General features: G+C 44.6%; 2 protein-coding genes across 2 annotated transcripts in view; one reads left to right on the top strand and one right to left on the bottom strand.

The window, feature by feature from the left end:
• lin7a (lin-7 homolog A (C. elegans)) overlaps positions 1-18055 on the top strand; it is a 34704-nt gene extending 16649 nt beyond the window's left edge. The window contains exons 3-6 of the mRNA XM_080851230.1: positions 3105-3176; positions 10014-10223; positions 12241-12456; positions 16139-18055. Coding sequence (XP_080707356.1) covers positions 3105-3176; positions 10014-10223; positions 12241-12456 — 498 coding nt within the window. The 3' untranslated portion in view covers positions 16139-18055. The remainder of the gene's footprint in view (positions 1-3104; positions 3177-10013; positions 10224-12240; positions 12457-16138) is intronic.
• Positions 18056-21213: 3158 nt separating this feature from the next.
• Positions 21214-24538, bottom strand: myf5 (myogenic factor 5). Its single transcript, XM_080851366.1, has 3 exons — positions 24001-24538; positions 22494-22569; positions 21214-22026 (listed from the first exon to the last, which is right to left on the bottom strand). The coding sequence occupies exons 1-3, from the start codon at positions 24487-24489 to the stop codon at positions 21827-21829; spliced, it is 765 nt and encodes a 254-aa protein (XP_080707492.1). The 5' UTR covers positions 24490-24538; the 3' UTR covers positions 21214-21826.
• Between the last annotated feature and the right edge of the window lie 747 nt (positions 24539-25285).

Consider the following 25285-nt stretch of genomic DNA (forward strand, 5'->3'; position numbering starts at 1 on the left):
TATTTGGTAATTTTATAATATTGCCTGCAATAAGAAGAAGAAGAAGATTTTTTTCTGTGGCAGGGTTACTTTGAGAACACTTCATGAATGAGATGGTGAGCGTCATAATGACTGCTAACGAGCTCAGAGCTCATTAGGCTTCCTTTCAGTCCCCTAATGCAATTTGAGCACGTGATTATACCAGGAAAAACAAAGTGAGACTTGTTGTTTTATAAAAGCATTTTTTCCTGAGATGTAATTTGATTGCCTATTGAATAATTCAGCAGAAAGTCATAAATCCAATTTAGACTTCAGCTGGTGGAGGTTCTTACATGCAGTTTAAAGCATCGCTGACTGAAATAGCTTGACCTTTATTGTTATGCATGTGTGTCTCCAATGCAATTATCCGAGTGCTCTTTCTGCCCTGGGAGTTCTAGAACATTCTGTGTATCTTAAATGGAATTCAGATTCAGATGAATATGCAATTGTGTTGAGAGCTACTGACATTATTAACTGTTGGGGGGGGGGGCCTTGATTGTCTCAGGTTAAGTGGAAAGTTCGCTGTTGTCTTTTGATGAGGTATTTATGTGCATTTGTTGATATCTAACGAAAGGATTTTTGATGGGAAGACATCAGTGATACATCGTTTACGCTTATGTTCTACATATGTTATGTTTACCAACATGCACAAACCATTCGGTGCAAGCAACTTCAGGAAGTTTTTGTATATTTCATTGTATATTATTGTCTTCATTAGTGTTGGCAAAAAACTACTTCCATAAATCCCAGAAGCCATTTGTACCTTTCATATGAAACAGTGATGATTAGTACCTTTCATATGAGACAGAGATGATTAGTACCTTTCATATGAGACAGAGATGATTAGTACCTTTCATATGAGACAGAGATGATTAGTACCTTTCATATGAGACAGAGATGATTAGTGCCTTTCATATGAGACAGAGATGATTAGTACCTTTCATATGAGACAGAGATGATTAGTGCCTTTCATATGAGACAGAGATGATTAGTACCTTTCATATGAGACAGAGATGATTAGTACCTTTCATATGAAGCAGAGATGATTAGGTGCATTTTGCTCTTGAAGCTACAAGTCTTGTGTTGGCAGTTGGCACAGAGGCATTGTGCCAGGAGCATTGTTGTCATGGGAGGTCAGGACAAGCTGTATTGAGCTGGAGAATGCCAGTGCCTTGATAGGTTATAGTGGGGGTAATTTACTGAGGTGCTGTGGAGCCTCCATTTTGGATCTATTCATCTGTGTTTCATTTCAGTCTGTGGACTGAAGCAATGATTCACTGCCCACTCAGCGGCCATAATTCTAAACACAGAGAGGGGGGGTGATGGCCAGTCAATTATCAGTGACAGGGCCAAGGCTAATAATTTTCCCAGGGTAGCAGATGTACTATACCTGGGCACGAGAGCCATGCTAGAGCCAAAATGGTGGATTTATGATATGAGAAGTAGCCAAATGTTACATGAAGGGCAAGCAACTGTAGCTAGTGAGTGTTACATACATAGATAGATAGTATATATGTATGAATCCCGTGAGGGAAATTAAATTGCCAAAGCAGCAAGGTAGTAGGAATAGCATTCAAGTATTGACATAAACATAAAAAAATAAATTAATACGCATTTGAAAAAGAAATAAAATAAAATAAATAGAGTAAATACATAGACAACATAGTGCAGCGTACATTACATAAAACTAAATGTTTGGTTGTGTTGGTTGTGGAGTCATGAAGGGCAAGCAACTGTAGCTAGTGAGCACCAGTGGACTCTGTGATCATAGGCACTCCAGGGAGAAGGGGCACGCTGTAGTGGTGGGTGAGTGATGAGTGTACTGTACTTTGAAACAGTTGAGACTCAAAGCTGTGCATCAAACAGCGAGTAAACATAGCTTCTGGGTGTGTTTATATTTTATAAACAAGGTTTGGGAGGCCTTGCTGCGCTCTCTTTCTCTCTCTCAAACACACACACACACACTCTCCCTATCTCTTTCTCTCTCCCTCACACACACACACACCAGAAACAAACACTCTCTATCTCTCTCTCTGTCTCTCTCATACAAACACACACTCTCTATCTCTCTCACACAAACACAAACACACACTCTCTTGCTTTCCCACTCTCTATCTCTCTCTCTCACACAAACACACACACACACACACACACACACACACACACACACACACACACACACACACACACACACACACACACACACACACACACCTCACAAACTGTGTTCTAGTGATGATTATGAATTTGTGGAGGGGACAACAATATGATTGCTCATTGATGGGAAATGTGGAACATTTAAACCCATGCCATTAGATGTTAGATGTAGTTCCAGACTATTGCTAGAGTCTCACAAACCGCCTTGCAGCCTGTTGATGATTGGAGTTCTGGAATTCATAACATACCAATTGAACGCCAGGTATGCAGTGTGTTAAAATGCCCTCTAAAATCAATAGATCTTGGCTATAAGGACTTGCTGAGCATGGAGCGCGCAGCTTCTCTGCTGGGGTATTCATAGGCTCTCCTGTTTCATGTCTCATTGTCACTAACTTATTCCTGCTCAATGTCATGTCTATGTAGCTTAAGGTGTCATCCTTGAACCCTTCTCCGTTCCCTTGTTGTGTTCTGTCAACTGTCTTTTGTTGTTGATCTAGTACGTGTCTTTAGATATTTGTGTCATAGTGTTTTTATGTTTAAAAATAAAAAATAGATCTTGGCACATCAAAAGAACAATGCAAGCTGATTCTGGATGAATTATGAAAGCACTCAACTCTCTGGAGGGGTATGGGGAGCTGTCTCTGTGCATGACGAAAAGCTTGAATGAGACTTAAGCTGCTCTTTAGCAACAGTATTGACATGTGCCTGTTTAAATCAAGTGAACAGTGCAATTCAGCTAATTTAATTAATTATCCTCTTTATTTTTTTTTCTCCCCACCTCTGTCACTCTCCTGTTCTCTTCTCTTTCTCTCTGATACTCTCTGTCTCACACACACACACACTCTCTCTCTCTCTCTCTCTCTCTCTCTCTCTCTCTCTCTCTCTCTCTCTCTCTCTCTCTCTCTCTCTCATCTGCCCCTTTGTCACAGGTGTATCAGTATATGCATGAAACAATAACAGTGAATGGCTGCCCGGAATACCAGGCACGGGCCACAGCAAAGGTAAGCTTGATATTGTTTCTTACTCTCTGGTAATGGCCACATTTCACCCCAAATGTTGGACTCAATGAAGTAGGACTTATTGCCATTCCAAGCGCTGCTCAGTGCCCACGCAGACACAACATACAGCGCTTTCATGCTTTCATGATGTTTCCTTGCTGTTATCAAGGGAAAGGCTTCATGTGAATAAGCAAATGGCTATCTAAGCAGACATGCATGCAAACACAGACTCTGTAGTCTTGCTAGCATGGTCTGCCATTCCAATTTACATCTCATCTGAGGTGTGTGTGTGGGTGTGTGTGTGTGGGGGGGAGGGGGGGTGTAGAGCAGGGATGGTACATGCGTGACAGTGAAGGGCACGGAAGAAATACAGCTTCCTCTTTAGAGCAACAGCAAGGAGAAGAGAGGTGAAAAGAGGAGAGGAGGGGAGAGAAGAAAGGAGGGGAGAGGAGAGAAGAAAGGAGGGGAGAGAAGAGAGGTGAAAAGAGGGGAGAGGGAAGAGGGAAGAGGTGGATACAACAGCCTTTCAGGAGAAAGAGAAGAGAAGCAGAGAGTTAAAGGAGAACAGATCAAACAGGAACCGTAGGAGGGGGAGAAGAAAGGAGAGAAAACAGCAGAAAAGGGAGAAGAAAAGAGAGGATGAAAAGGGAAAGGAGATGGGAGGGGAGGGAGAGGTTGAAAAACAGCTCGGAGAAGAAAGAGGTAATAACCGAGAGGAAGTGTGACAGAACAACAGAGAAATGAGAACAAGAGTAATACTGGCATTATGGAGAAGAGATGGAGGCCTGCAACAGGAGGGAGAGGGAAGAGGAAGGAGAGCAAGTCGAGGACACTGCTGTTAAGCCAGAGCTCAGTCAGTGTCATGAACAAGGAGGAGAGGGATAGAGGGAGAGGGAGAGAGAGAAAGGGAGAGGGAGAGATAGAGTGTGAGTGGGAGAGAGAGAGGGGGGGAGGGAGAGAGAGAGAGAGAGGGAGAGAGAGAGAGAGAGTGTGAGAGGGGGGGAGGGAGAGAGAGAGAGAGAGGGAGAGAGAGAGAGAGAGAGAGTGTGAGAGGGGGGGGAGGGAGAGAGAGAGAGAGAGGGAGAGAGAGAAAGGGAGAGGGAGAGAGAGAGTGTGAGGGGGGGGAGGGAGAGAGAGAGAGAGAAAGGGAGAGGGAGAGAGAGAGGGGGGGAGGGAGAGAGAGAGAGAGAGGGAGAGAGAGGGAAGGAGAGAGAATGAAGAACGGTGTAATATGAGTGTGTGAAGGTGTATACTGGCAGATGAACTCGGGAATTAAATTCTCCCCCATTAAATAAACACAAAACACATAAACACACACACACACACACACACACACACACACACACACACACACACACACACACACACACACACACACACTCATACTCAGTCACGCACACTCTCACACACGCACACACTCACACTCTCACAATCACACATACACACCTGGCAAACCAGCAGGAGCTGAGCACACACACCAGAGCAGTGGAGGTGGCAGAGCAAGGACACTCACGCACGCACACACACACACACACACACACACACACACACACACACACACACACACACACACACACACACACACACACACACACACACACACCACAGCAGTGGAGGTGGCAGAGCAAGGACAGTGAGGTGATAAAGCACAACATGAGCAGACATACACACACCCTGCCACACTCTGAGCGTTAGCAGACACACACATACACACACACTCACACACACACATAGACATACACACTCACGCAGACACACACACATACACACGCAGACTCACACACAGACACACACACACACACACACGTACGCGCACGCACACACACACACACACACACACAAACACACACGCAGACATACACACAGACAGACACACACACACACACACACACACACACACACAAACACACACACACACACACACACACAAACACACACACACACACACACGCAAAGACACACACACACAGACATACACACACACTCACACACACACAGCATGAGCAGACAGACTCTTTGGCTTCTCCACGGGCATGTCTGGTTGCTCTGCCAAACAAGCATCTTATAAACCCAGTACAGAATCTCAGCCCTCATTATGTCTGTGTTTCAAAGCATCTATAGATAAATATGAAGTGTGTGTAAATATAGAGTGGTGTAAATATGAACTGTTTCACCATCTCCAGTCTGAAATGTTCTCCATGACAACAGAATGCTAATATAAGCCAAATGCTGTGACTAAATCTAAATTGAAAAGTATTTTTTTTGGTGTGTAGATGAAAAGGATATTCACAAAATAAAAATTCTATATATTCTACGCTCACATAGATGTTGGGTACCTCTAGGCTTTTTTGGGATAATGAATTCGGATACTCAGGAATTTTCTGAAAAGACAGAGCTTATATATATTTTTTGCTTTGATATACCTGAAATCCCTTGTCAGAGTAGCTGACTTTTTCTCCGTATCTGGAAAAGGTACTTGTTAGACAAATGACTACTCTCCTGTCTTGATAAGGATAAAGGTCTTTACTGTAATGCTAAGTAGATTATAGTCCTTGCAAAGTTATAGTCTGTCTCCACACTGTCATAAATGTCTCTTGTTAGGTGAGTCTGATTCATTTGTCCATAGTTAGAATTTTCTAACATAAAATAGAACACCATGTCCTTGTTTGTCTTTGCACAGTGTGTTTCAGTGGTAATCAGATTGGTTAATCATGTTTTTTAATAAAAAATGATATATTTCAGTAATCAATGTCAAACATGCTTATAGTAGAAATCGGGTACATTTATTTATAGGGCAAATAAAAAAATACAGTTAAATACCAGGTCAGGAATACAGTTAAGTGGTTTCCAAGCACCTTTCCAAGCACCTCGAAGTGGCTGTCGTGCGCCTCCTAATTTCTCTAACTATCCCGTACGAGAGCCTCTCCGAGGTTTGCTCAGAGTAGCATACATTTACCTTAATATGCATCTGCATTGCTGTGACCACTCTGGCAAGTATCCTCGGACTCTGACCTTGACAAGAGACTCTCAGACACTTTGAAAAGTCAGTCCTGTCAACTTATAGGGCATACTAAACACCAGCCTTGGAGGCAATTAAGATGAAACATGGAGGTGGCTAAGGCCCACAGGCCTCTGGGAGTCGTTTAAGTTGATGCCGGCAAAACAAGTGGGCGCTGGCCTTTTAAAAACTCCAGATCTCTCCGGGGAGTCCGCTGCTCGGGTCTGCGAGCACCCGTCTGGGGAAGAGCTTCATATCCTTCAACCCCGACCGAGAGGAGACAGCCACATCACTGATCAAGAATATTAAGTGACAGAGAGATGGGAGAGAGAGAGACAGAGAGAGAGAGAGAGAGAGCGAGGGGCTAGGATGTCCAGTGTGTCCAAATGGTTTGTAACTTTGAGGTAGACACAGCCAATGCACGCAACTGTTCATTGTTTTCTTCTCCAGTGGTTGACTTTATCAGTCAATAGAAAAAGGATGCAGCACAGAATACTAAAGAGTTCACCAGTCAGAACCAAATGGCAATCTCACAGGTCCAAAGAACCCTTGGAGAACCCTGTTGCTATAAAGGAATCTATGTAAAAAACCTCCGTTACGGAAATCCTACAAGACCTTTATTTCTAAGAGTGGATTAAACGAAGCAATTACCGCTCTGCCCTTTCCATGTTTCTATGGTTTTAACTCAAGAGGCTCTCTGTGCCATGGCGCTATCTGGGTGCGTTCCCATTTGGCTCTTTTACAGATCTGCAGCAGATCAGAGCCGGACGCTTCCCCACACACACACACACACACACACACACACACACACACACACACACATGCATGGCGCTATCTGGGTGCGTTCCCATTTGGCTCTTTAACAGATCTGCAGCAGATCAGAGCCGGACGCTTCCCCCCGTCAGCTGCTGCCTGGCTCCGTATCGCCGCCCATGTTGTCTGAATAATGAACCTGCCGACCTTGGTGTCGCCTCCTCTGTCACTGATCTATAGGAGTGTGTGTGTGTGTGTGTGTGTGTGTGTGTGGCAGGATTGCACAAAGGACGCCGCAGTCTCTTGTTCCTAAGCAATACACCATGTCTGCCGCTGACAGGAACATTTTGGGCTTCTTCCAAACCTGCTTCTGCATGCTGCCGCAGCCCTTGTATTTACCCTCAGGTGCAGCTAGTTAGCGTGCTAGCTACCCCTGGGGGGGAATTCTGCTGAAATGCTCTAATGTGTGGATCAAGTGTGCCTGCAGGGGGAGTTCTGGAGGGCAGAAATGGTCTCTGGCACATCAAATAAATTATTATGATTATTATGACAAGCATGTACAGCTGCCTCTGCACTGCACCCACTGGTATGAATAGTGCTTTATAAATTAAATTCGATGGATCGATAGACACGTTGGTTGTTCAAATGATTGGTCAAGTGATTGGTTGATTGATCAGTCGATTGATGACGTGATTGGTTGATTTATTCCATTTTTGGTTGATTGAACAAATAACATCAGGCATCACAGAAGTCTCACTCTCTCTCTCTCTCTGCTGCTTTGTTTGCCAGAGGTTTAACTCAGGAGACTGAGCACTACTGGGAGTTCATTCATTTTTAGTAGCACTCTAATTGAATCCATTCAGCCAATCATTCTGCCATAGCAGGTTTGGTAATTGCTTTCCTTCAGGAGAGACCAGGGTCTGCTTCAGCCATGGCTCTTTGTTCTTGGTTGAACTGGGTCAAATAGAGATGAGGGAGATGATGAGATGAGGCCGGTATTCCAATTTTGAGCATTTTTCACAGTTCACAGTATGAGGTTGATGTAATAGGACAGGGCATTTTTGTCCAAATGTGTGGATTTATGTGCAGAAGAGGAAAGCTTAATTTGCTAGCCTAGTGCCGATATAACTCTGGCCATGTGGAGCTCGCTAACTGTTGCTTGTTCTTATTCAAACGTGTTATAGTACGTCTCTCTTTGTCGCTTCATGATATCATCTCACGCGTAAATAAGTTAACCTTGATTAGTTTTAGACTGAAGCGGAGAGGGGTGGTGGAGGGAGGGATGAAGTCATGAAATGGTAGAGGGGAGAGTGATGAGACAGAGAGGCGACATCTTGCATACTGAACACCAACTTCCAGAGCCCAGTGGGAGGGAAATGCGTCACCTACTGGGCCCTCGTGCCATACTACCCCACTACCACATCTCCATCCCTCCTCTCTCTCTATCCCCCTCTCCTCTCTTCCTCTCCTCCTCTCTCTCCTCCTCTCTATCCCCCTCTTCTTCTCCTCCTCTTCTCCTTTCTCCCCCCTTTCTCCTTCCCCTTTCTCCCACAACTTCCTGAGCCCAGGGGGAGGGAAATGCGTATTTCAGCCACGGAGCCCAAGAAGAGGGAGGGAGGGAGACAGAGACGTGTGAGAGGAAGTTCACAGAGAATCATGAGCATCCTGGGTTTCTCAGTCCTAACTGAGCAGGGGGTTGGGGAGTGACTTTTATGCTTTTCGTGCTCAGACTTGCCCAAAGCCAAATCAAATGCCTGGAAAAAAAAGTGCAGTTTTCAAACTCCTGTTTTCCCCCGAAACTGAAATAGCTCAATAATGAGGCGAGGCTGACAGACAGGGCACCCGTGGCGGCATCTGTGTGGATCAGTAGAGAGACCTGCCTTTCACTCTCTGAGATTCAAGACGATTTCCAAAATGGCTTCAGGGTCTCTTTCTCTCCATTTCTCTTCTCCTTTCTCCACACACACACACACACACACACACACACACACACACACACACACACACACACACACACACACACACACACACACACACACACACACACACACACACACACACACACACACACACACACACACACACACACACACACACACACACACACACACACACACACACACACACACACACACACACACACACACACACACACGGATGCTACCCGAAACAGTGCTCTGCTCTTTGCTGTCCTCATGTCCAGAGCTATTCTCTCCAATTTTTCAAATTTCTGAATCACTCTCTGGTGTCAGCCTCGCGGACCTGTGCCCTCAGCCACTCCATAAAGCACATGTCCCGACTCCCGAGCCACTCTTCAGAACTTATGCCTTGAGCTACCCCATGGATCTTGTGTCCTGAACCAGCCTTTAACAGACATGGCCACTGGACAGGAGGAATCCCTGTTGCAACCTGGCGCGGGGACAAGGAACATTAATTCAAGTGCTTACACGGCCAGAAAAACCCTCTAGCCAGGCACATCCATCACCCCCACTGACACCCCCTCCCTTCTCCCCCACGCTGTAGTCCCAGATCGGGCAGGGTAACGATATGAGGGTCCTACTGAATGCCTAGAGTTACAAACCAATATATTTTTTGTTGTTGTGTTTCGCCTCTTTGTTTTCAATCGGAGTGCAACTTTTGCTGTGCATTGCAAATCCTAAGGCATCCAAGTTATAAAGTGCATTCAGAAAGTATTCAGACCTTCTTCAATTTGTTTCTCATTTTGTTATTTTGCACCCTTAAGCTAACATTGTTTAAATTATGTAAATCTTGTTCAATAAATGATTAAAGAATGCACTGTATCTCTTGCTTCTGTCACTAGAACAAAAGGAAGTGTTTCACCCTCTAGGTGCCCCATGGTGGCCTATAGAGGTAGATGATGTAAAGATCCAACAGCCTAGGCATCGCTCTGCCTTATCATTGAACTTGAACTGTGAGTGTAAACAAGTGATTTTGATCTGTCACAAAAACGGAATTTAACACAGAACATCTGTTCTCTGGGTGTGTGTGTGTGTGTGTTGTGTTGTGTGTGTGTGTGTGTGTGTGTGTGTGTGTGTGTGCGTGTGTGTGTGTGTGTGTGTCCCTCGCAGGCGACAGTAGCAGCCTTTGCAGCGAGTGAAGGCCACTCGCACCCTCGGGTGGTGGAGCTGCCGAAGACGGAGGAGGGTCTGGGCTTCAACGTGATGGGAGGGAAAGAGCAGAACTCGCCCATCTATATCTCCCGCATCATCCCCGGCGGCGTGGCAGAGCGGCACGGGGGCCTGAAGAGAGGGGACCAGCTGCTGTCTGTCAACGGGATGGTAAGGCCATTTAACTGGGCACGCACTTCAGTTGGAACTGTGTTATCGTGAACTTGCACGATGTTTCACGTAGAATAGATTACATATACTGCCTCTTTGTGTGTGTTTGTGTTTGTGTGTGTGTGTGTGTGTGTGTGTGTGTGTGTGTGTGTGTGTGTGTGTGTGTGTAGTTGGGTATCTAAAGAAAAAGGCTTCACAATCAACTGAGTAGGCAGATACCTTCCTTGGGGATTAATCCATGAACCTATAAATAGAGACACAGAGGAATGTTCCTATTTGTAGAAAGCCTTTTCAATACTGGCATAAAGACTTATCTGTGTGATATATCTTAGTCATAAAGTCTTAGTCTAAACATATGCATCAAGCTGTTAGTTGCTGATAGCTGTGTAGCTGTGCAGAAGCTTCAACACTGCATTGACAGATTCACAATCAATAATCCATGATCAGCAGACTAAGGAGCCATCAGTTAAAGAGGCTCATCAGTGTTTTAACACTCACAGAAGTGCCATTCAGAGATAAGAGTTCACTTGATAGGACTGCATTGTGTAATTGGAAGTAGCTCTAAAAAATTGAACACTGAACATCTGACATATGTAAATGGGTCTGTTGTGTGTGTGTGTGTGTATGTGTGTGTGTGTGTGTGTGTGTGTGTGTGTGTGTGTGTGTTCCACTGAACATCCGACGTATGTAAATGGCTCTGTTGTGAAGGGCGCTAGACTTTTTAATGAACGTGTCACAAGCCCTAATTAGCGAGGAGTCCTCGGTGCAGCCTGCGAAAAACAATCCGTTAATAACGGTTGTCATGATGATGGGACGTTCAATAGCGAGCGGGTCATAAACAGGCACAGGTTTCTAGCTGGCAGACATGAAGGTGTGTCAGAATTTTTAATTCTGTCACTGCGGTAAATTTATTCCACCTTTTTGTGAACAGACGTGCAGTGAGGAAGAGTCTTTCATTTGTACTGAAGTAGCTGCACCATGTCTGCTGCTTTAGAACTAGCTGCTCATGTTTCATCTCGAAAATACGATTATGACAAGTTTTTAATCGTGAATCCAAGAACTTTCTATTCTTTTTGTACCAGTGTTGGCATACTTTTTCTCATTTGCAAATGACTAGTAATTTCAGTGCGTGTTTTGAATTCAGAATTGAGATTCTCTTACAAACACTATAATTACATGGCCTGCCTCCTATAGACCGCTTCCCGGAGGATTAGTGTGAATTTTTTTTATACTTGCTTTTTGAATTGAAATGTAAGTGTTTCATTATTTCACATTCAAAGGAGGAGTGCTAATTAAATCAAACATGAAGAATGCATTAACAAATCTGTCTTGCCAGGCTTAACTGAAGACATAAGCCTTGGAAAACCGTGCAGAGACACTGAGATAATTGCATGCCATTTTTTCAGAAACTTGTGGAACGTGACAAAAAAACGAGATGTGAGTTTAGAATCAGAGCGAGGGGAGTTTGGAGGACTTTTCGAAAACCGTCATTTTTCATCCGAGGCATGAAAGAAAACACTTTAAAAACAAACAGCATTTATGGATGTAAAAAGAAAAAATATATTCTTTGTTCTGTTCTTCCTCTGTTGAAGCTGATGTTCATCTGTCTGTGTACCTCTTGCATCACCTATAAATGCACAGTATCTATATATCTGTCCATCCATCCATCCATCCATCCATTCATTCATCCATCCATCCATCCATCCCATTATATATGTATCTGTCTACTTGCCTTACCTATCTACTGTGTATACACCTGTTTCTACGTGTCTGTCCATCCATCCATTCATCCATCTATCCATCCATCCGTCCATCCCAGCATCTACTGTATGTCTCTGTCTATTTACCCTACTTATCTATATACACTATATCTACCTACACATGTTTCTATGTATCTGTGTATTTACCTTCCCTATTTATATGCACTATATCTATATACACTCAATCTATTTACACACTATATCTGTAAACACTATATCTGTACACACTATATATATCTATACGTGTTCCTCTCCAGAGTGTAGAGGGAGAGCACCACGAGAAGGCGGTGGAGCTGCTGAAAGCTGCCAAGGACACGGTGAAGCTGGTGGTGCGCTACACGCCCAAGGTCCTGGAGGAGATGGAGGCGCGCTTCGAGAAGCTGCGCACCGCCCGCCGACGGCAACAGCAGCAGATGCTCATCCAGCAGCATCAGCAGCAGAACCTGTCCGCGCAGCAGAACCACATGTCGTAGGTGAGGTGTGTGTTAGTGTGTGTGTGTGTGTGTGTGTGCACAGCAGAACCACATGTCGAAGGTGAGGCTTTGCATTGCAGAACCACATGTCGTAGGTGAGGCCTTTCATTGCTTTAAGGGTCAGCAGCAGGCAGCGGGCAGGCATGTTAAACCGGGCTGGCCAAACCGACACAGCCTACACCGGCAGAGAGGCAAGAAGGGTGGGCATCAGGTCTCATCCCCCCCCCCCAACACACACAGACACACTCTTGGTTTGGCTTCAGCTGGGCTTGAGGTGCTCGAGCCAAGAGCCAAGCCACTCAAAACCAGGCTGAACCATGCCAAGCTGTGGGCGGGGGGTGTGTGGTTGCATCAAGGGTGTCGTGCGGGCATGAGTACCACGGCTTGGCATCAGCTGTGCATGAGATGACCATCGCGATCGCCTGGCACGGTTTGGATCTGATCTCCACCCTGCAGACACCGCTGGCATACCCTGCCCATCAGAATGCCCATTGTGTGTGGGCACACAGGCAGCCCTTTGTGCCCGAACCGTCTGCCACTGTGTGTGGAGGGAGGTCATGCATGACTGGCACCTGTGTGTGTGTGTGTGTGTGTGTGTGTGTGTGTGTGTGTTAGTGTGTGTGTGTGTATGTGTGTGTGTTAGTGTGTGTGTGTGTGTGTGTGTGTGTATGTGTGTGTGTGTGTGTGTGTGTGTGTGTGTTAGTGTGTGTGTTAGTGTGTGTGTGTGTGTGTGTATGTGTGTGTGTGTGTGTGTGTGTGTGTGTGTGTGTGTGTGTGTGTGTGTGTTAGTGTGTGTGTTAGTGTGTGTGTGTGTGTTAGTGTGTGTGTGTGTGTGTGTGTGTGTGTGTGTGTGTGTGTGTGTGTGTGGAGCGAGGTCACGCATGACTGGGCCTTCCACTCACTGTCAACCTGTCACCCTCACAGGCCGCGAGGAAGACAGAGAAACGTCTTTTTAAACCTTTATGTCCTCACAATGTTATGCATTGCATGGTGTGTGTGTGTGTGTGTGTGTGTGTGTGTGTGTGTGAATATCTGTTGCCTTTTCCAATAAGGACCCAGTTTCCAAACAGCTTCAAGGATCATTGGTAAACGACACACCAAGTATCATTTATGATCATCTCTGTCTGATTGATAACAGTGATCACAACACAATGAAGCCTTTCAGAAACTAGACGTAGATAAAGCTGAAACACATGACAGTCAATAGATCTGCAGGGTTTCAGTCTTTGTCACAAATCTCTATTCTATCACTGGATGGCTTATTCATATGACATCACAGTGCATTGTCTAGACTCTAGACGCTCTCAGTTATCAGTTATTCATACTCTCCAGATTGCAGAGCATGATCTTCTGGCCTGTTGTTTCTGTAGGGACTTGTTTCGTTCTGTTTTTTTTTTTTTAACTTGCTTGACTGACCCAGAAATGCAGAGACGCCAGTATACTTGTGAGGGTGGTGAATTATTTATTTTTGAAATAAGGGAAAGAAAATGGCACTCCCTCACGTCTGAGACCGTGAGTGTAGAAAGGTTTCAGAGCGAGCTAATCGCTGGAGACGATGCGACCCGCCTAGGACATCTTAGGCATTTGAATCCATCGCATCCTGCCACTGAAACCTCAGCTATGAGGAGTCATATTGCGTAACGCACTTCCTTCATTAAATCATCTCACTTCAATTAATAATTAAGCAATATAGTACGAGTGGGAGTGGGGTAGGTAAGGGATATTCCCACGGGTGGTGTTCGGCCGTAGCCACCGAGGCCGGAGGCCTAGCTGTGAAAAGTCCCCGTTGGGTTGTTCTGGGATAATCCAACGCATGGAATGTCTCTCGTCCAATCAGAAACAGCTAAATAACGCGATAGAACCCAATTGTTTTATAATTTGCGATGATTGCAATATATGTCCCCAGCTTATGGTGCTGCATAGACAGTTCAAAGTGATTTCACTTGGAATAAAAAAAAATACTCAATACTTTATTTGGCAGATGGGCTACCCCTCTTTTGTTCTTCAAGAGCTCTATCGCCACGTTAAGTAATGTGTATGTGTGTGTGTGTGTGTGTGTGTGTGTGTGCGCATGTGTGTGTGTGTGTGTGTGTGTGCGCATGTGTGTGTATGTATGCGCACAGGGAAAACAAACCACAAATATTCATTCAGGAAAAATAATCAGATAAATAGTACATGGGCTTGACTGGGCCAGTTCCCCCAGTGTATGTTGTGTAAGTGAAAGAGTATGTATTATGTTTATTAATATACAGTACAGCAGGACCGATGTGCCATGGATACTGCTGAAGTACTGCAAACATTATTGACTGTCCAATGACATAATGATGTAATGACATGATAATGTCATACTGCTTGAACCATAGCAGCAGTATCTTCATTAATAGTGCCTGTGCTGCGTGTTATCATTCAGATATACTCCTCAACATTACACAGTACATTTAAAATTTCCCCCACACGGTAGTGAAATGGATCAATGAGATGCCTCATTCCACAGTGTTGTAATTACAAAGTCATTGAGGGAAATGTAATTAACCGCTTTGAGCAGGCCTCGGTTTCTCTCGCTAATGGTGCACATATCACACCACGCTCTCCTGCACTCAAGGTTTTCTCCCATTTTTGTATATTTTTTTAAGAGAGAGAGAGAAAGGAACAGAAACCACGTCATCCCCACACATTAGTCTACACTTCCTAATCCTTTCAGTGAGTTATAAAGCAGAACTGTATTAAATATAGTCCCTGGCACGCAGGATCTCAGAGAGTACATCACTCTGGTATTATCAGCTTGGCACAGTCACCGGGGCCTGTCCTCTCCTCTCCTCTCCTCTCCTCTCCCCTCCTCTCCTCTCCCCTCCTCTCCTCTCCTCTCCTCTCCTCTCCTCTCCTCTCCTCTCCCCTCCTCTCCTCTCCTCTCCTCTCCTCTCCTCTCCCCTCTCCTCTCCTCTCCCCTCCTCTCCTCTCCTCTCCTCTCCTCTCCTCTCCCCTCTCCTCTCCTCTCCTCTCCTCTCCTCTCCCCTCCTCTCCTCTCCTCTCCCCTCCTCTCCTCTCCCCTCCTCTCCCCTCCTCTCCTCTCCTCCCCTCTCCTCTCCCCTCCCCTCCTCTCCTAACTCGTGGCTAAGCTGCTGAACGACACTGGCAGGGTGAGAAACAGGCTTGTGTACAGGAACAGGACAAGGATTGAAGAGAGAAGAGGAGGGGTGTTGAGGGGGATCAGGTATCGCTGTTGGCATGTTTTGTACTGTGTGCCATGCGAGGGGAGGGGTGGGGGTGAATGCCCAAGGTTGAATGCCAAAGGATTGGGTGATATCTGGGCACCGATTGGAGAGGCACCGGATCTGGTGAAATCTGGGTAAACACATGACAGGCATCTATGGGGGATTTGGGTAGATGGGTACAGCTTCTCTTCGCATAACTGCGGTTAGGGGATTTAGAGGGATCAGGTGTGTGGAAACGATCAATGCCATATCAGATAAAATAATGCCCCTGATGAGTTAGTTGGAAGAGGAAGGACAGTAACAGTCACGATTTCTGTGTAGCTCAACTGGCAGCACAAGGTACTGATAACACTGTTGTGATGAGTTAATTTCCCAGAGGCAAAAGACCACGTAAGACCTTTCAGGCAGAGGCAATGTCGGCAAACATCAAGCGTTGCTCTCAGATTTGATCCTGCGCCTCTTTTCGACAGGTTGTTCCAGAAGAAGAAGTAGTGGACCTTCAACAGCAGCTCCAGAGGCCCCCGTCTCTCGACCATCAGAGAAGGGGATCCACAGCCAACCTGGTGGACTAACGGCGTTTTTTTGGCCGATGAAGACCTGCCCTCATTTCAGTGTACTCTACCAACAGATGTTCAAGAAGTGAAAAATAATCCGTGGTGTGTGTCCTGTTATACACTGGTGCTTCGAGAAATGTGTGCAGCAACATAAGAAGCAAGATAGCACTGTATAGGTCTTTTAGAATCGTTGGTCTTGAGTTGCCCTTCTGATAGTTCTAAGTTCTGGCCCCTTTTATGAGAAGGCTCTGTCTCGTAGTTCGTGATACTTGTATTCCTTTGTCCACTATCTCTTGGTTATTTGACCCCATTGTGTTGACCGTGTTGATTTTTCTTCTCCTTTGTATTTTTTGCCACAGCTTTATACGGTGACATTTTTAACACTTCTTCTACTGGTGCTTGTTGTCTGTGTGAATGAGCATAGCTTTTATTTTGTTCGAGTCAAATGTGTCTTAATTTGGATAAATGAGGGGCTCTTTTTTTACCTTCTATACTGTAGCAAGAAATATTTTGTATGAGGAAAAACTAAACTCTCGTAGATTTAGCAATAACACACCTCAGTTTATTTGACACATCCTTGTGGAGGTTATGGTTATGGGGGAGAGCCGAGCTGAATGACACCAGAGTTAAAATATACTGTATCTTATGCACTGTGTGTCATAAGCTAGCTGCAACCAGAAATTAGGTCATTTGCACATTGCAGTTTATTACAGTGTCATTCATAGGGATTACTGCATCATTGATTGTGTATTGAATTGACAACCCGGAGGACATACAGTGAACAATGTTAACTACCAGTGATAATACGGATGTCATTACTGCAATTTTGTGAATGTGACAGACATATTTCTATCTGGAAACAGTCAGAAAGTTATTTAAGTGAAATTTGCATAGAAATATTATTTAACCATTGATGTGAGTAATTAAGGACAAATGGAATGTGAAAGAAAATGATCCATCTATTAAGGAAAGGACATTTTAAGGTAATATTTATTGTTATTTTTGAATATTTCTATTTTATAGTTTATTATATGTCTAGAGTTTTATTCTTCCGTCAATGTATCATCAAAGTACATGTGATTTTGTAAAAGATGCAAAAGGTTATTCATACCATTGAGTTGACATTTGATTCACCATATAAGGAGACATTTTATTCAGCCAGCTGTTCAATGCCACCGTTTGACAATCATTGTTCCAAGCCAAGCATTTCTTTATACTGTTTTTTCTTAACAACAGGGGGCCACTTATCTTAGAACATCCTCATACCGTAACAAACATCTGTTAGAATAGAATTGCTAAGTAGTCTGATGAATATAAGTGTCCCAATACAAGCATACACATAGATTTAGATAAGGGATAGAAACCGGTGAATAAACACTAACTGAATAATTAGTAATTACTAGTATTTAACTGTATTTTCTGACAATATTCCAGTAGACAGATTTTTGTTGACCAGTTAGCGTCGCACTGATGTCGTAAGACTAGCTCCTTTGAGGGGGCTGTCATGCTAAAAAGTGACCGGGGGCGAAAAAGAGCCCGGGAAACGTAATGTTGACTTTCGAACGACTCTTTAGTGACGGTTGCTATACCAACGATAGCATTACGGGCCACTCAGCCAACTGCCCCACCATGTGCAATGTGCCACTCTGATAGAGAGTCCATACCAAGCTGTGACAGTGTTCTCTCTCTCTCCCTCTGTTCATATCCGCAGTCAACCTGGATTTTAACTTGTTCCTTTTGTAAGAAATGTTTGCCCATTTTCTTAACAATGACTTGCATTTTTGGGGCTGAATATACTGTAGATACTTATTATATAGAAATATTACACACAAAAAAAAGACAAAACATTGCCAAGTCATATGCAATTGTTATACATATTATATTTGTATAAATAAATATATGTGTGTGTCCAAAGCCATTATTCTCCCATTTAATATCACATGTCTGACCTCACAAACATTGTTTGTGATTCTCCTCTAGCTTGAGGATGCTGTTAGCAATTCAAGCTGTCATCTGTAGTCTCTGCCATGATTATCCATATCCTCTTTTCTCACAAGATAACTGGTCACAGTGTGATACGTTAATCACAGACAGACAATGCTGATAAAAGTTGCTGATTAGAAGAGTCAACAGAGACATTTTCTTTCTCTCAAAGCATCTCTCTTCAAAACAGCCACCAGTACATAAAGCCACATTTATTTATTTGTAAAAGTATCACTTCCAGGTGTTTTCATTACAAGTGGCCAGACAGACAGTGACACAGCTGTCTACAAGCCACTACATTCTCTTGATAATTCAGCCGTGCTCTTTATTCTCTTTAGTCACGGGCTGTTCGCTCCAGTGGCAGCGAAAGATGTTTTCTCACATTGAAATGTGCCCGCTCTCGTCGCGTGTTTAACCGTGCAGATATAAAGCCAATTGGCGATGTGAAGTCAATAGAGGAGGCAGACACTGAGACTAATGCCTGTGTGCTCCGGCCCATGATGGATGGTGCTGGAGAGAGACTATATGCAGCTGCTGCAGCAACTGAGTGTGAATTTGGACAAAATCAGGAACCAGTCTTGGAAAACAGTGGGTACTGCATTACGTTTACCCTCTAGTCATTTAGCAGACGCTTTTGTCCTAAAACGACGTACAAGGGAGAGAACAATCAAGCTACAACCAAAAGAGACCTAGTGTAACAATAAATATTATTTTACGTAAGAGATTGAAAAAAGTGCAGGAATGTTAAAACTGTAAGAGCAAGTTAAGTACTAGTAGAAGTGCAAGTTAGGAAGGGAGGTGCTCTCTGAAGAGTTGGGTCTCCAAGAGCTTCTTAATGGTAAAGAGGGACGCCCCTTTACCGACATGATCATTACAGTAATAGCAAAGATGCTATTTCCAGTAAGATTATGCTGCTATGGTGGTATGTACGCTGGTGTGTCTTTTACTTACAATGTGTAGCCAACTCAGTTTCCACAGAACAAGTTCTGGTATAAAGAGTCAAAATAGAAAGATACAGATTGTGATGGAGTGCGGTCACTACACATGAGTATGTACTCTGACTGCCATACCAATGTGCCTGGCTCTTTGGCGTTGGGATCAGTGTGTGTGGGTTTGAGACCCTGTAGACCCGGGTTCAAGTCCGAGTGGGGAGACTGCTCTCCCTTCACTACAATGACTTAAAGACAAAGTTTGCAGGATATTTATTGACATAAACTTTCCTCATTGTTGCTATGGGAGTTGCCTGGCGATGTGGTACATAGAAAAAAGGTAACCTTCATCCCTGTTTAGATTTAAATTAGTTTAACAACATATTTGCTTCTTGGATTTGAGTCAACAGTTTTCAGATAAGGCCTACATTAATTAAAAAGAGCCTTTGGAATGACAGTTTGTAGTTTACAGTCTATATGATTTCAGAATGTGGTGAATTGTGATTTGGAGGTCCACTAAAAACGTGCGCTCCAGTGAAAGAAAATGTGATGCTTTAAGCATATAAAGAGTGCAACGTTCTGAGCATCTGAGTTCATGAACTCGTCATTTTACCTGTTTCCTTGACAACACACGCAAGAAGGGCACTTGCTCGGAGGAGACGAATGCACTTTCGTGTCTTCTCCTCTCAGTTCAAATTCCCATACCTTTGTGTCTTCAGTTAGATATCACATAGTCAGATATAGGCCCACACATATTTGTGGGATAGTTTTAGCGTGCTAAATTGAGCCACAACGGCCTATCTCCACAAATCAGAAAGGTACGCTCACAATTTTTGGTGGATGTAGCCTACCAGACACACTATTGCCCTCTAGTGGCTACAACTATTTACAACAGCATGCTCCTGTACCCAGTTTATGGTTTACCTTACCTTTAGTCTTTACAACAAATTACAAAATGGCGTGTGTTAAAGCTATGGCTAATTCTTTGAAAATAACAAAAATATGTCTATAGTTTATTGCACCAACTTGTCATATATTTATTTACACATTCGGTTAGACATATTTTTTTTTAATATATGCCGTCTGATGTCACTGGCTTGGTGCGTGAATTATTTCTGCGTCATGTCCAAGGTTTAGCCACGGAAAATGACTCCATGAGGAGAGTCTGGAGAAATGCCTTAGTTAAAGGTTCAACTGAAATAGACTCTCAGACACTCATATTTGCTTTGCCGACACAACCCAACGTAATGTCAGATTTCTAAAAATGTCACATTATTTATATCTAACAAACGTTTGGCCATGCTGTTAAGAAAAGCCTACAAGGTTATGCTAAGATGTATTCACCTGTAGTAGAAATGCCTGCTTTGAAATACGAGACATTAATTAGAAGTTAAGTCCTATTTTTCTCGCAAAGTGGTGAGATAAGACAGAAAAAAGAAAGAAGAAAATCATCTAAAAAGAATGTGTTTGTGTAACGGAGATCAAAATTGTATTATAGGCATAGTTATTGACATTAATTAGTAGTTAAGTCATATTCTTCTCATAAAGTCTTGAGACAAGACAGAAAAAAAGAAAGGAGTGTGTTAAAAAGAGTGTGTTAGTGTGAGAGAGAGGTGATGGAACTCTGACGAAGTGCCAGCACTAGCCATTTGTTCAAAACAATAGATTTTCTGGGTGTTAATGATGTGCAACATTTGTTACTAAAGCAAACAGTTCTACAAAGTTCTCTCTCCCCCTCACAGACACACACACACACACACACACACATACTCACACATGCACACACACATACACACACACACACACACACACACACACACACACACACACACACACACACTCACATATACACGCACACTCACCCACACACTCACACTTACACATATACTCACACATTTAAACACACACTTACACACATACACACACACACACACACACACACACTTACACACATACACACACACACACTTTTCCTCACCTCCTTTTCCCTCAGCACAATTCAAAAGCACAGATGGTAAAGAAGTTGGGATGAGAAATGGTTGTTAGTGAGGATACTTATTTGAAACTATGAGCTTTGCATAAGAATAATAGAAACAAGTTTTTTATTCCCCAATGTCATCATGAAAGGAACGAATGCAATTATATAAATACAAATGATTTATAGTTAACAATAGGTGAATGCAAGGCAAGGCATTTCGCCATGAAATGCTCAATTAAATATGATACATTTGATACAAAAAATGAATACAAATTATTGTCATTTAAAATACATATTTACAATTCTATGTACATGGTAAAGATTAATGAGGGTAGATAAGTGAAGACCAATTGCTTAACCTTTAGTATTTGCGGGTGGTTTTCAGTAATAGTGTTCTTGTGAGCGGCTGCTCACTACATGTTACGCAGGCTTGCGTCACTGCTCTTCATAAAGTTCATTACTCTTTGTGGATGTTAAAACGTTCTTTCTTCCTCCGTGATTCTAATACCATGACTATTTTAGTCACATACAAAAACCCTTCTGAAAATGAACCTCTCCACGTGGACGGGCGGCGCGGTTATGTCCATGATGTTTGGCAGGCTGTCCGACTGCAAGCCGAGACTCCGGAGCCTATGCCCCCAGGTCCAGCCATGCGCCCCCCCGTCACACACACACACACACACACACACATACACACACACATTTCTCCCCTCCTCACAGCACGTGGTAGACCGGCCTGGTGGTGGAGGTCGGGGTGTCTGGGGTGGCAGGGGAGGAGTCGGAGCTAGAGGGCGAGAGGGTAACCATATCCCTCATGCCAAGAGTGCCAGCGGGGGCCGTGGAAGACAGCCGGTCCACGATGCTGGACAAGCACTGCAGACTGGACGTGGTGGGCATCCTGTCCACTGCAGCTACTGTGCGGGAGCGAGGGAGAGAGAGGAAAGGGTCAGTGATCACTGATAAAGTGGTAGACATGGTTACCCTCCCTGTTGCCATTGTGCTTGCACTAAGGGGGTACAGGCTCTGGGCTCTGTAAAGCGCCTAGATGCAATTGTATTGTTATGGCGCTATATAAATAAAATTGAATTGAATTGAATAGACATGAGCAGCATCTTAAAGCACTCAAATAAGTATTCTGATAGAGAAGTAGGTAGGGAGAGAGAAAGAGAGAGAGGGAGTATGGGAGATAGTAAGAAAGAGGGAGAGAGAAACAGATAGTAGAGAGAAAGAGAGAGAGGGAGTAAGAGAAAGAGGAATAAGGAGGGAGAGAGAAACAGATAGTAGAGAGAACGATGAGGAGGAGGAGATCTCTTCTCAAACTGAAATAGACAGAGACAGAAAAAAATATATGGAGGCGTGCTTATCTGTTGAAAACTCTTACCGTTTTGTGTGTCATAGCCGTATGTGTTTCCAAAAGTTGTTTTGATCTGAGTCCACACTGAACTGTTGCAGTCCATCTAAATCAAAACAAAAAAAAAAACAGATCAGATACAAGCCTATTACTAAACAGAGTACTGTGGACCTACACATGAAATATCAACAGAAGGCACAAACACTTCTATTCTTGTCATTAAAACAGGAACTAACATGCGAGCAGCAGCCCAAGTGAGAGTGAGCACATATTTAGTAGTCCCACACTTTTCTCAGACACCCCCAGGTTCAAGCCTCCAGGCCTCGCCGTGAAAATGTGGACCTCCTAGCGTGTCCAATCGATTTGAGCAGTGGAAGCCACACCAGTTTGTGCAAGATGACACTTTCTGCAAGTAAATCTGCAGAAAATCCTGGCACCAGTATAGAACATGCAGTCAGGAAGGAATGCACCACAACGTTGGCCGTGCTGCCAGGCTCGACCAAGGTGGATTTTCCAGAGTTTATTAGGGCCATAAAGTGTCCGGTGGTGGGAAAGTCATTACAATATCCGCCATCCCCACGCAGACTAGGCTGTGTTTTTGTAAATTAATCTCCTCTGGGCGAACCTTAGGAGAACAATGTCCCAGAGCACATGTTTAAGCTTGTTTACAGCAACTGTGTTCGGTTAAATAATGCTGTGCTACTTATTTCCTAATCCATTTTAAATGACCACTTGAAATAATCTTGTAAACACTGCAAACTCGGGGTTAAATACTACTCCCCCCCCCAAAAAAATATTTCAAATGCAAAAGACAGGTCTCCAACCATGTCTGAAATGTTTGGTTGAGTTGCACTGAAAATCAACCCTTCAAAGTGGTCCACCAACATGAGAGATGGTGATGAGGCTATGGGTCCAAACAGATAAAGAAGCGAGCTGAAGGCTTGAAGTAAGGCAATATCTTGGCAGATAAAGAGAGACAGATGTTGTCAGCGATTAGTTCTGCCCATGCTGGGAGAGCTGAATCAGGGGTGAAGAGCTCAGGTAAAGAGGCTCAGCAGAACCCAGTGGAAAAAGGCCACAGATCACAGAGTCAACTGGCAGACACAGGGTCAGAAGCGCACTTAAGAGGTTTTTCTGTCTGAATGTCTGAACATTTCTAACTGTCCAATACAACATATCACTTAAAATATCAGTTTGCTGCTGCAAATTGGAAATGCGTACAGCTTGGTAAATGCATAGGATGTCCCTCTCCCCCTAATCATATCACTGTTTTTTGTCCATAATATCAGCCTGGCACAACACAGCAGTTTGAATATCAGCCCAACAAACACTTTGAACGCTACTTGTTCAAATGAAGCACTAAGAGGAAAAAACATGGACCCCCACCCACGAATCCAACACAGGAACAAATGTGGGCACTCTGTCAGCAGCCAAGCTGTGAGCCGACCGGGAGGGGGGCCAGTGAACGGAACAAACATGGCAGAGCCTCTCCCCACGGGGCCGGACGAGGTCTGGAGAGGCGCTGAGTGACACTCACCATGCCGTCGGAGCAGCTGGATAAGGGGCTGCACGGCTCCGAGCCGCTCTCCCCAGTGGTTCCGCCGCCGGACCCTCCGCTGGGCAGTCCGCCGTAGTAGCACTCCACCTGGTCGTGCAGCAGGTCCTGGAGGCTCTCGATGTAGTGGATGGCGTTGCGGAGGATCTCCACCTTGGGGAGCCGCTGGCTGGGGTTGGCCGAGGTGCAGCGGCGCAGGGCCTCGAAGGCGTGGTTGACCTTCTTGAGGCGGCGGCGCTCCCGCATGGTGGCGGCCCGGCGCCGGTCCACCGTGCTGTTCTTGCGCTTGCACGCCTTGCAGGCCCACTGGAGGCAGTGGCCCGCCTGGTGGGGCCCCCCCCCGGGGAGACGGACGTGCTCGTCCTCCTCGGAGCCGGCCGCCAGCTCGCCGCCGGGCCCAAAGTCCAAACCCTCGGGCGAGGAGGCGCACGCGCTGTCGTAGAACGCCTGGGACGAGGAGAAGGCATCCATGTCTGCTGGGCTGGTGTGTCGCTAGAGCGTTAGAGGAAGAGGAGGCTGGCTGCTGGGCTGCTGGACGGGACTCAGAAGGTCAGAAGGGACTGAGGAGCCTGGGAGAGGATGCCTAGGGAAGAGAGCTGCTCCAGTGTGAGTGAGTGAGTGATGTGAGGGGGCTGGAGCTCTAGGGCCCCTCACCTCTCCTATATATGCCACCGTGAGGATCCCAGGGCCCACATTGGCCAGCTCTAATTACCATGGCCCTTCTGGCCCCTGCCTAGGGTGAGCTCAACTCTCCGCCCTGCCTTCTCTACACCCCCCGCACCCCCATACACCCCCCTACAAACACCCTGCAGAGTTTCCCACATCTGCTGGCTTGCTGTTTCACACACACACTACAATGAGGTTCTACACACAAACTGGTATCTTTATTTACACATTTAATTTGACATGGTCTTTATACGTTTATCTACATATAATTTACATGGTTAGAACGTGTACAAGATGGCAGATTGGACCACACACTCTTTTAATGACTATTACTAATTCTGAAACAAGCAAAAGACAATATGTGGGGGAAAAAGAGCCTGTGAAGCATTGTGACTGGACTGTAATGGAATCACATCTTTCTGTTAGTGACACCTATCACTAAAACTATTTGAGAATGTAAAACGTTTTTGTTAATGGTTAACATTGGGCTGGTTTTAAGCTTTTTTTTCTTTAGCCAACAGACAATCTGTTTCACACATCTTAACAACATCTGAAGGGAGATGCCATCCGTTTATTTTTTAGGCAAAAAACGCATGGAGTT

This window comes from Sprattus sprattus (assembly GCF_963457725.1).
Source record: "Sprattus sprattus genome assembly, chromosome: 14".
Lineage (NCBI taxonomy): Eukaryota > Metazoa > Chordata > Actinopteri > Clupeiformes > Clupeidae > Sprattus > Sprattus sprattus.

Coding starts and splice junctions, on each gene's coding strand:
- myf5 (XM_080851366.1), bottom strand. CDS start 24,489: ATGGATGCCTTCTCCTCGTCCCAGGCGTTCTACGACAGCGCGTGCGCC. Junction 22,570..24,000: donor CCAGCTGCTCCGACGGCATG/GTGAGTGTCACT, acceptor GTTTTGATTTAG/ATGGACTGCAACAGTTCAGT. Junction 22,027..22,493: donor CGGCTATGACACACAAAACG/GTAAGAGTTTTC, acceptor GCTCCCGCACAG/TAGCTGCAGTGGACAGGATG.